Raw genomic sequence first — 13,433 nt, forward strand, 5'->3', positions numbered from 1 at the left:
GCATGCAAGTGCAGCTCCTATCTCTTTGAATGGGGAAACATCAAATTCTCCAAAACCGTTCGCCAAATTTAAGATTAAATTTCATATTGGAAATCACCAATGAAATCTGACAACGGTCTCATAAATGTTGTTTATTTTAGCTTTAGCCGTTACGCTTTTTCAGCTAATGTTTGCAGGCTTGCCTTCTAGTGGCTTTGTTCTAACCACGAGCTCGCCCCTCCCCACCCCCCAACCTTCGAATTTCCGTAGGCGGGAATTATTTTAATGATATTTTAATGGGCCGCTTTATGATATCATAAAACCCTGAAAACAACGCTGTAGTCCAAACGAGCCGTTCGTTGTAGTTCTTGAAAAGGGATTTTTAAAAAGCAAAATATCTCCCTTTGGAGTGGATTTTGAGATATGTAACTTTGTAGATCTTTTTTATGCCCAAACATACACACGGACTAAAATTCAAAAAGTGAAAAAGCATAATAGGACCCCTTTAATATTTTAAATAACAGTTAATACAAAGTACACATTTTCTAGATAATATCTTAATTTGTTTAGGATTTAGTGCAGTGACAACATAAAAACTCTTTTTCAAGGCAAAACTATTCTTCAATAGTTTTCCTCACACAATATAAATGGGTCTTTATGCATGAAATGTATACACATGCCATATATATTGTGTATAAATAATCACAAGGAGGTCATCATAATTGTAACTACTTGGTGTCAAAAAGTTTGAAAATGTTAAATAGGTTGCAACAAGACCTATAAAAGACAAATAATTGGCCAAAAATGTCATTATAATGGATCTTTGTGCCTTTTCTTATTATTATACTCTCACTGTGGGACAGTGAAATCCTATCAACGTGCCACCAAACAGACAAAAGTAAAGTTACAAAAGTAAACACTGCAAGAATGTTGTCTTACCCAGATCTCCAAGGAAACTGTTGCTGAAGTTGTTGGAGCCTCCATCAGCAGGCCAGATCTTGCGGACACCAACAACATTGGCGTCGGAGAGCGCTAGCTGTTGCTTGAGACGCATTTGGGACTGTGGGGTAGGGGGGCTGCCACTTTCAAAAGACTGCTGGGAGTGCTGGGATGGAGAGCGACTCTTCTCTCTGTACATTCGGTAGGCGGTGGGGCTCGGGGACACATGGCTGGACTGCCCTGAGGAGAAGTCTTCTTCGCTGGATGTCAGGTTTTCATTGGAGCTGCAATCCGGCGTGTATCCATCCTCAAAACTTCCAGGCGAGTAAGACCGCCTGGGCCAGGTCAAGTGCAGGTCCTCTCCGTCTCCCATAATGCCCCCCACATAAACAGTCGTATACGGCTGACAGTCTGACTGGTGCCAGTTCTGCTGAGGTGCTCTTCTTCCATTAAGTCTTACTGAACTGTCCTTGACAAACCCAGGGTTTAGATCAGGCTCCTCGTACTCACAGTTGTAACCACTGTCCATGGCTCTTTCATGAGACCGCTCTGGTTTACGGATGTCCCCAAAAGCAGTGGACAGATTACCTGGGACAGAATGCAAAGATCTCTTGTGCTCCATCTGCATAGCTTGACTGCCCAGACTACTTATCTTCCCTGAGACGTCTCTATCATTGACCCGAACAAGACCTTTCTCGTGGTGGTACTCCATGTTGACGTAGTAAGGCCTCTCACTTTTCCCCTCGCCAGATGTTTGAGAATTGGCTCTTCTGATACGTTCAAAGTTTGACCGAAGCGCGGCGACTCCCAACCCCGTGGTGACCTTCTCCTTTGGTGGAGACTCTGGAACAACATCCGTCTCATGGTGCGCAAGTCCACGTCCAGCAATGGGCCTGAGTGGAGCTTCAACGCTCCTTCTTTTGTATGGAGACATCCCGTCAACTTCTCCATCTCTGTTTTTCTGCCTGTCCAAGTCCGAGACATCACATCCCACCACCTCAACACAAGGCTGAGACTCATGGCTGTCCTCTGCTGCGGTTGTGTGCTTCAGTTTGGCTGGGAGACACCTGCTTCCATCAGATTTCTGATGATGGGCGTCCAAGGACGCTGGCTTACGCTCACCTTGTGAGACCCTACTGAAACCCCATCTCTGAGAGTCATGGCTTCTCCGCTCCTTGGCCAGAAGCGTTTGTAGGTAGATCATTCGAAAGCGCTCCTTGTTCACTTCCATCTCCAGACGCCTAATAGAGTTTCTGCATTTCTCCAGCTCCGGCTCTATGTCTCCAACAGAGTTCAAAGACATCTCAGGAGGATCTGAGTCAGGGAACTGAGCTTTCCACGCTTCCACAAAGCCAACAGGTTCTACCATGATTGCTTACTGCTGGTTTACTTTTTTAATTGGAAACAAATTACATGTTAAAATTCACTTGTTTGTAAGAAAATACACCCAAAGCCACGCTGATTTATAACTTCATATCCGACAAATGAACTTGTCCTGAGAACATCATCTCAACATCTGATAAACACTCACTCAGCTGATCTTGTACAGACACACAATGTTCTCCATAAAGACAAAAGAGCAGAGCTGAAACATCCATGTGCACTTCAAACATCTATTGACAACCGCGTTTCATGCCATTTAAATGGCAAATGATGACTGAGAATCCATTGTAAACACAGGTTCGCCTGCAAAATTCACTTCACCTTAATGTTAGTTGATGAAATCTGATTTTTAGCAAATTTCAGTGATGTATCCGAAGAAGTTCGTCCTGCTATTCTCTCAGACGTCCGTATTTCTCAGGTATACGCTGTACTCTTGCAGGGTTTCCACTGGCATCGCTGCCCGTCACTCCATATGATCTGACTGTATCTGCTCTCTCAGTCTCTCTCTCGCACTCAGCGCTGCTGCAGGAAGAGGTGGGACTAGATGAGTACATGATAAATAGCGACTGCACAGACAATCTCAGTTTAAAGACACAGACTCGGTTATTCAGGAACAAAGAAAAAGAAATCGCGCAAAAACCGTTTGCGACGCTTAGCTTATTTTCCACTCCTCTATCTGTTTACTCGTCACTGCAACCGCCAAAGCGAATTCACAGAGAAATTCGTCATCATCGTAGCCTATCGAATTTATTACAAACATATGATTGTTTTGTCATTTTAATTGCACACCAGATATTAGTTACCTCACATTTTAAGACCCTGTCAGTATTTCTGAAAAATGTCACTTCTGTAAAATGTTTAAACTTGTTCTATTGTAAATACACCTGACAGTATGATTGTGAACTTCTGTGGCATTTTGTAGCGTCTGTCATGTGAACTTGTCTCCATCTAGCGTTTCTGTATAGAACAGCAGTTTGATCGTTTTGACGTCATATTTCCACCTCACCTCTCAAAAGGCCTAAATAAATAAATAAAAGTGAGTGAGTGAGAAATAAAGCTATCCTTTTTGCAGGAAATTAATACATTTATTCAGCAATTGACAGTAAAGGCATTTATAATGTTAAAAATTATTTCAAATAGGCTATATGCAGTTATTTTAAAGGGTCAAAGAACACTGAAAAATGTATCACGGAAAAATATTAAGCAGCGCAACTGTTTTCAACATTGATAATAATAAGAAATGTTAAGTAGCAAATCAGCATATTAGAAAGATTTCTGAAAGATCACGCACTCAGGTAAAAAGGTACAGCAGTTGTCACTGGGGCAGTACCATTTCAAAAGGTACACATCTTATTTACCCTTAAAGAGTGCATATAGGTACCTTAAAGCCTAAAGGTACATATTATTACCATAATGTTATACAGTATGCTTCAGTGACAGCTTTCATACCTTTTTGACACTGAAGACTGAGGCAATGGCTACTGAAAATTAAGCTTTGCCATTACAGGAAAAAATGACACTTTAAAATATATTAAAATAAAAAAAAAAGTTATTTTAAATTGGAATAATATTTTACAATATTGCACTTTTTACTGTACTGATGAAGTAGACATGGCCTTGATGAGCAGAAAGAAGGAAAAAAAACTTACTATTAGACATGTTATGTTTTAGTCATTGTAATTATATTGTCAAATCCATGAATTTATTTATTCTTTAATAAATTCTCTGAAATGAAATGACAGAAGATGGACATGTACAACATGTATGAGTCTTTGATCTCACTGATTGTATGACAATAACAAGAAGCCAGGACACACAAAAGATAAAAGTTTATTTATGCAATTTTTAAGGTCATTGTATTTATTTCGTTTCATTCTTTTTTCCATCAAAATAGTATTTAAAAGGGAGCATTTGTTTTTCACCTTGGAGTCATTGTTATGTGTACACGGTTTATAAGGGACTTCTAAGAACAGCAGAATTTTGAAAAATCCTTGGAAATATCTTAAACACTGGCTCAAAGAAATGTATTGTAAATGTCAGAAGTGTTATATAATAATAATAATATAAATAATAATAAACTTAGAGGCAAGTTTCTTATCAAATAATGGAATGCACATAATCCATCTGACATGAAACAAACTTATTCATGCAGGATTTTAAAATAAAAGATAAAAAAGTACTATGCATTATTTAAGCCGAGTTGCTAGCCAAAAGTGAAAAATTTCCTTTAACTCATTTCATACTTTTATTCACAAAGTTCATTTGCAGCACATTTCAGAAAGTGATCAGAAAATTGCAAATCAGTGTAAGTGCTTACAAGACTGGATGTAGGAATTGTAGCACAACTGTTTATAGGCAATGTTTATGATTATTATTTTATTGGTTCATTCTTGGACATGAGCTCAGTTCAAGCTGTTGCATAGAATATGATGTGTTTCTAATGTGAATTTCACAGAAATAAGTACATTTTGAACGGCATTGCTCCCTCTTTTCATTGATTGTTTTGAATACGTTTCTTTGTAACAGCTACATTGTAAACAAAAGCACACAGTTACCAAATTCACATGGTGTAGGGTTTAAACCCCATGCATCTGAATCAAAAACACAGAGTGGTCTACATATGTTCTGCTTCTAACCTCATTCTCATTGAATTAAACACATTAAAGGAGCATTTGCTTGAACATGAAGAAATCACTTTGCTCCCTTTGGATTTTTTAGTGGTTTACATGAGTTTATACATGTGCAAAAGAAAAGAATACCATACAGGGGCCCTTGTAAAGACAAATGAAGAAGAAAAACAAGATAACGAGGAGAGGAGAGGAGATGAGAGAAATGATAAAAGAGCAGCAAAATGAATAGTTGGCACATTCTTTGTGATGCTGAGTGAAAGGCACAAATTTAAAAAAAGGATCAGATGAGTGAGGAAAGTGATTTTGGCCCCTGATGTGCTGTGCTGGATTGGTCTCAGGTGATCACATTGGGGCCTCTGTGTCCAGTTCTTTCGTGGATGTTGGAGATTTTCAGAGCAATGGCAATGAGAGGACCCAGCACAACCTACAATGGTCAAAAGAAAGAGTGAGGAAATATTAAACAGACTGCCAGTATCATGAAACAAATGTAATACAATGGCAAATTGCATTAAAGGAATAATTCTGAATCGACAACATTTGATTACCACAAAAATACAAGTCCATATATCCCTCTTCTTAAAAAAAAAATAATAATTTATATATAAACAAAGTGAATCAGGTAAATCCACAAACATTAAAAATTAAAATACTCACCGTTTCAACAGTATAGCCACAAGATGTAAACAAAATATGCATGTTAACATGACTTAATAGTCAAAGAAATACTCAAACTTTTCTCTATAACGTTATATCCAATTAAAATTTTTTTTTTGCCTTAACATATTTATTAACAGAATAATGTAAGTGTTTTTATAAAAGTATAAGCTTCACATTTCACAAGTTTAGTTAAAGGAACACTCCACTATTTGTGAAAATAGGCTCATTTTCCAACTCCCCTAGAGTTAAACAGTTGAGTTTTAACATTTCTAATTTATTCAGCCGATCTCTGGGTCTGGCGGTAGCACTTTTAGCTGTAGCTTAGCATAGATCATTGAATCTGATTATTTTAAAAAACTAAATATCTCCCTTTAGAGTGGACTTTGAGATTTGTAAGTTTGTAGATCTTTTTTATGCCCAAACATACACGCTACACACTGACTAAAATTCAAAAAGTGAAAAAGCATAATAGGACACCTTTAAAACCAACAAAACTGGTCCCTATTCACATCTATTGTAAGTGTCTCACTGTAACTTTGATTTTTACTTTTTTTTTTAGAAATCGAGGGATGAATCAAACTATTTTTGATTCCATAAATCAAAAATGTGTTGATTGAGCTAAACTTGTACTGAACCTGAAATATTATTCTTTTCATGATCTTTAGAACAATAATGGTCATGGCTATGACATCTTTGTTTGACTGGACTGATGTAATTCAGAAGCTGGTAACAAGGCATGAGGACATATGAATGATAACAATAATAAATTAATTTCTTCACATGCAGTAGATGACATATTACTCGTATACAAGCAAAACACAAACAAAGTAAATTATCAATAACTCATATGTGGCAAAAGTTGTCAATAACAGATTTTTCTCCAAACATATTACTATATACAAGCAAGTTAACTCTTACAATTAAGAAGTGTGCTTTTGTTATCATTGTATAACTAAACTATAGCTAGCTAAGCACATTTATGCCAGATTCCATTTGTACTTGGAAGTTGGAAATTCCGAGTTCCCAGTAGGACTTTTAACTGGAACACCCTCCCAAGTGGGAGTTCTGACTTGGAATCTCATAGGAATCACAAGAACTCCAACTTCAGAATCCAATATGGCTGCTCTGTGCATCAGCAAAAGAGAAACAGTAGTAATACAGGTGCATCTCAATAAATTAGAATGTCGTGGAAAAGTTCATTTATTTCAGTAATTCAACTCAAATTGTGAAACTCGTGTATTAAATAAATTAAATGCACACAGACTGAATATGTTTGTCTGTGTCTCAATAAACTCAGTGGTGCACACAGTGCTATCCAAACTCTATTTATGGACATGATACTATGGCATTATCTGTGCAAAATACTGCTTTTTATGTGTTTTTAATCGACTGGTATTGCTAACAATGGACACGTCCATCTTGGTTTTCTGACTTCTATACTGTGACGTCATTACCAGCTCCGACACCCGACTTTTGAGGTAAATTTATTTGAATAGCTAAAGTGAAGTGTTCACCTGAGTCTCTCTGTTGTGTCTCTCTGGGTCTCTCTCGTAGATCTCGGCATAGATGCGAACAGTGGCCCCGGTTCCAGCACCAGAACCACTGAGCCGGAAGATGATTCGGGACGAGTCTGTGAAGATGATCCTTAGGCCCTGCAGGACAAGTGCAGAAACAGAAATACAGTTCATTTTAGTGCCAACAATTCTGATTGATCATTGAGTTCCTTGAACCTACAACCTTCAGTTACCAGCCCAAAACATTAACTAGTATGCTATACCACAATATAATTTCAAAAAACATTTGGGATGTGAAGCACAAATAAACTGTGAAAACGTTGAACCCTCAACTTGGCACATTCATGTTACGGCTCTTTTAAAATGGACATTTATGAAAATCTAGGCTGGTTTTACTACTTGGATTTCCCTTGTAATTCATAAAACTATCCACTAGATGTCATGAAAAACTCTATTCTGAGCCAAACTCTATCAGAAAACTGGTCAGCAGTCCAGTGACAGTAAATATTAGATCAAATTTAGATTAGTTTAGTTCATAGTTGCTTAAAAAAAGTTTGGCTTGTACCACAAAGTTTCTCCCTTGACCACGCTTTAAAAGAAAAAGAGAAAAAAACATCCCATATCTTATGTTGCTGACATCAAAGGCTGTTCATCCAATCAAACTTGACAGTATTTTGAAGAAATTCATCTGCCATTTGAAAGCACCTGCCCAAATTAGGTAGATGGAAAAGACATGCACTCATCCTCAAAAATACTTTCAGGATTCAGGAGCAACATAGTTTGTGCTGATAACAGTGAATTATTGGGATTACATAACTATTTACAAATATATGTACATTTACAATACATTTACATAAATTGTATTTTTTCTGTTTACACCTAGGTCATGTTAAATTTTTTTGCCTATTTATTGTGCTTATTAATCACACTATTCACTATTAAAAAGTAATACATTTTAATTGGAATTTTATGGACACCCAGTGTTGATGTCTAATTTAAAATCTGGGCCCCAAATCAAAACCAGAACCACTGTTATAGATGTAATATCTGTGTTGGTGTGAGTCTGCGTGTGTCATGGTCTCCGACAGCTGAGTGTCTCTTCGGTGGGCCCCCGCAGACACGCAGAGAGGAGGACCGGGACAGCTGACACAATCCGACACTGGGAGGAATGTCTGTTGTAATAATACACACTCAGCTGTGGAGACACTGGCCGGATGACTGAAGTGACGGTCACGGTCGGTGGGAGATCACTGACTGAGCGACAGGCCGTGACCCCATGTCACCAGTGTCAAATCACACCAAATCATGAGGCTCATAAAGAAGAAATGAATCTGAAATGTACAGTGTCTCTTATGCTCACAAATACGGCACATATTTGATCAAAAATATTGTGAAATAATATTCCAATTGAAAAGAAATGCTTTCTATTTGAATATATTTTAAAATGTACTTTACTCCTGTTCTGGCAAAGCAGAATTTTCAGCAGCATTACTTCAGTCTTCAGTGTCATATATGATCCCTCAGAAATCATTCTAATTTGCTGCTCAAGAACCATTCATTAATATCAATGTTGAAAATGGTTGTGCTGCTTAATATTTTTGTGTAAACCGTAATTTTTTTCAGGATTTTTTGATGAATGGAAAGTTCAAAAGAGAGCATTTATTTAAAACAAAAGTAAGTAAATAAATAAATATACTGTCAATTTTGGCTAGTTTATTGGGTCTTTGCTGAATCAAAGTATTAATTTCTGACCCCACAGCTTCTGAATGGTAATGTATAACAACGATTGCCACCCTGAGATATAAATGAGATGAGAAGTAGATGAGGTGTCGAAACGCAAAGGGTAAAGTGTCAGGCTAATGTCAAGAGGTCAAGGTTCGGCTGGTTAGCATCCAGTAACCCCCTGCTGGTAGATGCCACAACTACATCATCTTTGTCTTCGGAGAGATTGTTCTGGAGAGGGAAAAGGTGGTTTCCACAAATTCCAGGTCAGAACAGAGTGAGTCAGCTGGGTAAACTTCAAACACAAGGCTATGCAAGTGTTTATGTGTGTGCGACAGACCACTAAAGGGCTCTGCATCTTGGTACAGCAAATCCAGGCCAGATAAAGATAAAGCATCTACTGAAACATCCTTCTCCCGTTACTATCAAGCACATGTGCGTCTCTGTGCTTTAGCACATCCTCCAAAAAAGGAGTGAGAGAGAGAGAGCAGCTGAATGAAAATTTTAACAGAGTCTCGGCACGTGTATATTGTTCATTTCAGTCATGCCGTATATACCGTACACACATAAGGAGCTAAGTGTGAATTTAGATGCCCAAACAAGGAATCCCACTCGAGTCCGTGTGCACAACAGGACGCGTGCCGTACTAAATAGCGTATAATTGCTGAGCATAAAACCTTAATGCTCAACAAACCCCTGGCAGCTCTTTATATGAGCGACTAAGCTGCAAAATCTCTGACATTTCCCCATTATCTCAGATGAATAAGGTGCACTAGGGACCAATGCGCACATTTGTTTTCATCTCCAAATCACAAGTATTTACACGGTTCATTTCAAATTAATTAAACACACATGTTGTAAAGATTCATTTTCTTTTGTTCGGGCAGTTTAAAGCATGATCATGTTCGTAGTTTGGCTCTCGTCTCTTCTCGCCATAATACAATACAATGCAGTACAATATAATTTTTTTAATCTAGATGACCTTTGCCATCATTAAACGCTCACTTAAAGTTCATTTAAAAAAAAAAAAACAATAATAATTTAATAACACTGTTAAATGTAAATCTCAAAATGAACATCCATTTTATACTGCACATTATAAAGTTGCCTAAATTCACTTGTATCATCTAAAACAGTTGATTTTTCCCCCAAAGAAAGCAATACTTTTGTTTAGCAAGGATGCATTCAATGTATCAAAAGTGACAGTAAAGACATTTATAATGTTACAACAGATTTATATTCCATGTAAATGCTGCTCTTTTGAACTTTCCATTCATCAAATAATTCCTAAAATAATGTACCACAGTTTTTCCCAAAACTATTAAGCAGCACAACTGATTTCAACATTGATAATAATAAGAAATGTTTCTTGAGCACCAAATCAGCATATAAAACTGATTTCTAAAGGATCATGTGACACTGAAGACTGGAGTAACGATGCTGAAAATTCAGCTTTGCCATTACAGGAATAAATTATATTTCAAAATATATTCAAATATAAAACAGTTATTTTAAATAATAATATTTCACAATATTACTGTTTTACTGTATTTCTGATCAAATAAATGTAGCCTTAATTGGTGAGCATAACATTAACAAAATCTTACCAACACGTGCTGAACCCAGCAGAAAACATGTTGAAAATGCACTGTAAAACTATTTAGCAACACAATATTTTGCTGTTGTGAAGCAACATAAAATAAAGGAGCATTTTCTGTCTCCTAATTGAATGCGTATGAATGGACATTAATTTAGCAGAAAGTCTACTCTAGTGTGACTGCAATTTGACAGGTCATCTCTCATGTTCTCTCGAAGAGTTGAACTGACCTGTTTCCTGGACACACTGCCGTCCGCTGGGTCAGTGTACTCAAAATTATCAGCCTTCTCCACACTGTAGATGTTATTGCCCACAGAAAACTTCTGAGTGGTAAACGCTTTATCAATGATAACAGCTTCCAGATCTCTCATGAGGTAATACGCTGCCCTGCTGTCCACCCCTTCATAGTCAAACCTGTCAGATAGAAAATAAATACAACAAACACTATATTAGGTCAATGTAAATGAAAGATTACAAACATAACGTAATAGTACCTACACTGCTAAATCACGGTTTCATGACAATTTGGAGAGCTCCCAGGATTTTCACATGACATCTACAAGTAGAGCTAAATATGGTGAATATGGGAAAGGCAAAAACAATTCTGCCTACTCTACTCTGTCTCATAGGAAAAGTCATTGAGAGGGTGGGTACTGTAAGTAAAGACACAAAGAAATATCCTGAAATGTCACAAGAGATATGAAGACTGATGATAGAAATGAACCTTGGGAAGATGCTGTTTTGGGTTTAGCTCACCTGCAGAAGTAGTTGCGTCCCATTTTGGCCCAGTGATCTCTCACTATTTCTTCCACCCCCTGCTTACGCACTGCCAGGATGGACAACCATACCAGAACTGACCACAGGCCGTCTTTATCTCGAATGTGGTCTGAACCTTAAAGAAAGAGATAAAATGAGTCATATTTTGATATTTTTGGTTTACACTACTGCACAAACGTTTAGGGACGGTAAGATTTTTTATGAACCGTAAGATTCTTATGTTCACCAAAGGTGCATTTATTTGATCAAAAATACAGAAAAATGGTGAAATATAATTACATTTGAAAATAACTTTTCTATTTTAATATATTTTAAAATGTAATTTATTCCTGTGATGATAAAGCTGAATTTTCAGCAGCCATTACCTCAGTCTTCAGTGTCACATGATCCTTCACAAATCATTCTAATATGCTGATTTGATTTGTTGTGCTAAATTATATTTTTGTAGAAATTGTGATAAATTTTTTAGGATTCTTTGATGAATAGAAAGTAGAAACAACAGCATTTATTTGAAATAAAAATCGTATGTAACATTATAAATGTCTTTACTGTCACTTTTAAACAATTTAATGCATGCTCACTGAATAAAAGTATTCTTAAAAAAAAAACAAAAAAAAACATACTAACCCCAAAATTCTGAACATATTTTTGAGCAATTTAAATAATAAAAGTCTTGAACACAACACAACCTAAAAAGCCCAGATGATTCATGTGAGACGGCTCTAAATCGGGAGATGATAATGATAAAATGAAAGCCCTCACTCCCCTGGTCAACTCTTCATCTGCTAGATTTATGCTCAACATCTTCTCTATGACTTTTGTTCTTTGATCTGGTTTATTTCATGTAATCATATGTCAGGAAAGTGTATCCGACAGCTGCTCTCTGTGTGTGGCTAATGCCGGAGTATTGAAAAATGCTCAGGCCTACCGCATATCACATCAGCAGCCAAAGACTGTTGTAAGTCAACATAATGTTGTATAATTAGTTTTGACCCCTAAAATCAATAAAACACAATAAAGTTAACTTCAAAAGCAGATTTTAACATCTTTCAGCTTGTCAGACTATTATCTGCTAACTTTCCCTCAGCCTACAAAACAATACGCGTGACGCAGAAGCGATCTGGTTCACAGCCAAAAGGGAAACTTGCTAAATGCCAATATTCCATAAACACTCAATTTGTACCAGATACCAATACTATGAATGCATAGTATATGTATGTCCAGCAGTCGAGAATGCTTTGTGGAAAAAATCGACTGACAGGAAGGGAAAAAGAAAAGTGACCCATGACAGCAGAGTAATCCTGAAGCAAAGTCGGAACATGGTGAATAATGAGCAGGCTGCTCTTTTGACACCTACAGACAATGCCTCGTGTCTCACTCAAGGTCTTAGTGATGGTGTAAAACCCAGAGGCTTTACAGATCGACCCTGCTGTCTCACAGAGCCAAGTGTCTGTCTGCCCAGCAACATCATTCATCGCCAGTTGCTTATTCCACATTAAGCTGCCAACCATAACACAACCATTCAATACCATGCAGGGGCTCACCTTCACATATGGGAGTTCCTGAAACTATACACTCTCAGGAAAAAAGTACAAAGCAGTCACTGGGGTGATACCCTAAGGTATCCCTACATCTTTTTACCTTATTTACACTTAACTGGTACATATTAGTGTACCTTAAAGGTACATATTAGCTCTTTAAATATATATTTTAGTACCTCAAGTGTACATATTAGTACCTTTTGAAAGGGTACTGCCCCAGCAAGTTTTGCACCTTTTGTACATGTAAAAAATCTATAAATAAAAGTAATTTGAAAAGTAGCAAATATATATATTATGAATGTACATTAAAATGTTTCAGTTCAACTCCTGAGACATAAAAGGGCACGTTGTTAAAGAAACATCCATTAAAGTCCTAATAACTGCATGCTTATCTTGTTGATCAGATGAAGGTTTTGATTGCATTAAAGGGATAGTTCACCCAAAAATTTTAATTCTGTCGTTAATTACTCACCCTCATGTTGTTCTAAACCCGTAAGACCTTCATTCATCTTCGGAACACAAATTAAGATATTTTTTATGAAATCCGAGAGCTCTCTGACCCTGCATAGACAGCAATGCAAATGAAATGTTGCCAGGCCCAGAAACGTAGTAAGGACATCGATAAAACAGTCCATGTGACATCAGTGGTTCAACCGTAATTTTACAAATCTACGAGAATACTTTTTGTGTGCAA

At 37.1% G+C, this 13,433-nt stretch overlaps 2 protein-coding genes across 2 annotated transcripts in view; both read right to left on the minus strand.

Moving 5' to 3' along the window:
• Window positions 1–2,827, minus strand: part of LOC107667519 (breakpoint cluster region protein-like) — a 46,689-nt gene extending 43,862 nt beyond the window's left edge. The window contains exon 1 of the mRNA XM_016459195.1: window positions 919–2,827. Coding sequence (XP_016314681.1) covers window positions 919–2,287 — 1,369 coding nt within the window. The 5' untranslated portion in view covers window positions 2,288–2,827. The remainder of the gene's footprint in view (window positions 1–918) is intronic.
• Window positions 2,828–4,455: 1,628 nt separating this feature from the next.
• On the minus strand, window positions 4,456–12,673 carry LOC107667520 (phosphoglucomutase-like protein 5). Its single transcript, XM_016459196.1, has 5 exons — window positions 12,556–12,673; window positions 11,178–11,313; window positions 10,652–10,835; window positions 7,103–7,240; window positions 4,456–5,355 (listed from the first exon to the last, which is right to left on the minus strand). The coding sequence occupies exons 1-5, from the start codon at window positions 12,671–12,673 to the stop codon at window positions 5,266–5,268; spliced, it is 666 nt and encodes a 221-aa protein (XP_016314682.1). The 3' UTR covers window positions 4,456–5,265.
• Between the last annotated feature and the right edge of the window lie 760 nt (window positions 12,674–13,433).

Source organism: Sinocyclocheilus anshuiensis, unplaced genomic scaffold (genome assembly GCF_001515605.1).
Source record: "Sinocyclocheilus anshuiensis isolate Anshui unplaced genomic scaffold, SAMN03320099.WGS_v1.1 scaffold1132, whole genome shotgun sequence".
NCBI lineage: Eukaryota > Metazoa > Chordata > Actinopteri > Cypriniformes > Cyprinidae > Sinocyclocheilus > Sinocyclocheilus anshuiensis.

Excerpts from the sequence above, each read along its gene's own strand:
- LOC107667520 (XM_016459196.1), bottom strand. The coding sequence starts at position 12,673 with ATGAATGATGTTGCTGGGCAGACAGACACTTGGCTCTGTGAGACAGCA. Across the intron at positions 11,314-12,555 it reads TGAGACACGAGGCATTGTCT|GTTCAGACCACATTCGAGAT; the intron begins GTAGGTGTCAAA and ends TCTTTCTTTAAG. Across the intron at positions 5,356-7,102 it reads GACACAACAGAGAGACTCAG|GTTGTGCTGGGTCCTCTCAT; the intron begins GTGAACACTTCA and ends TGACCATTGTAG.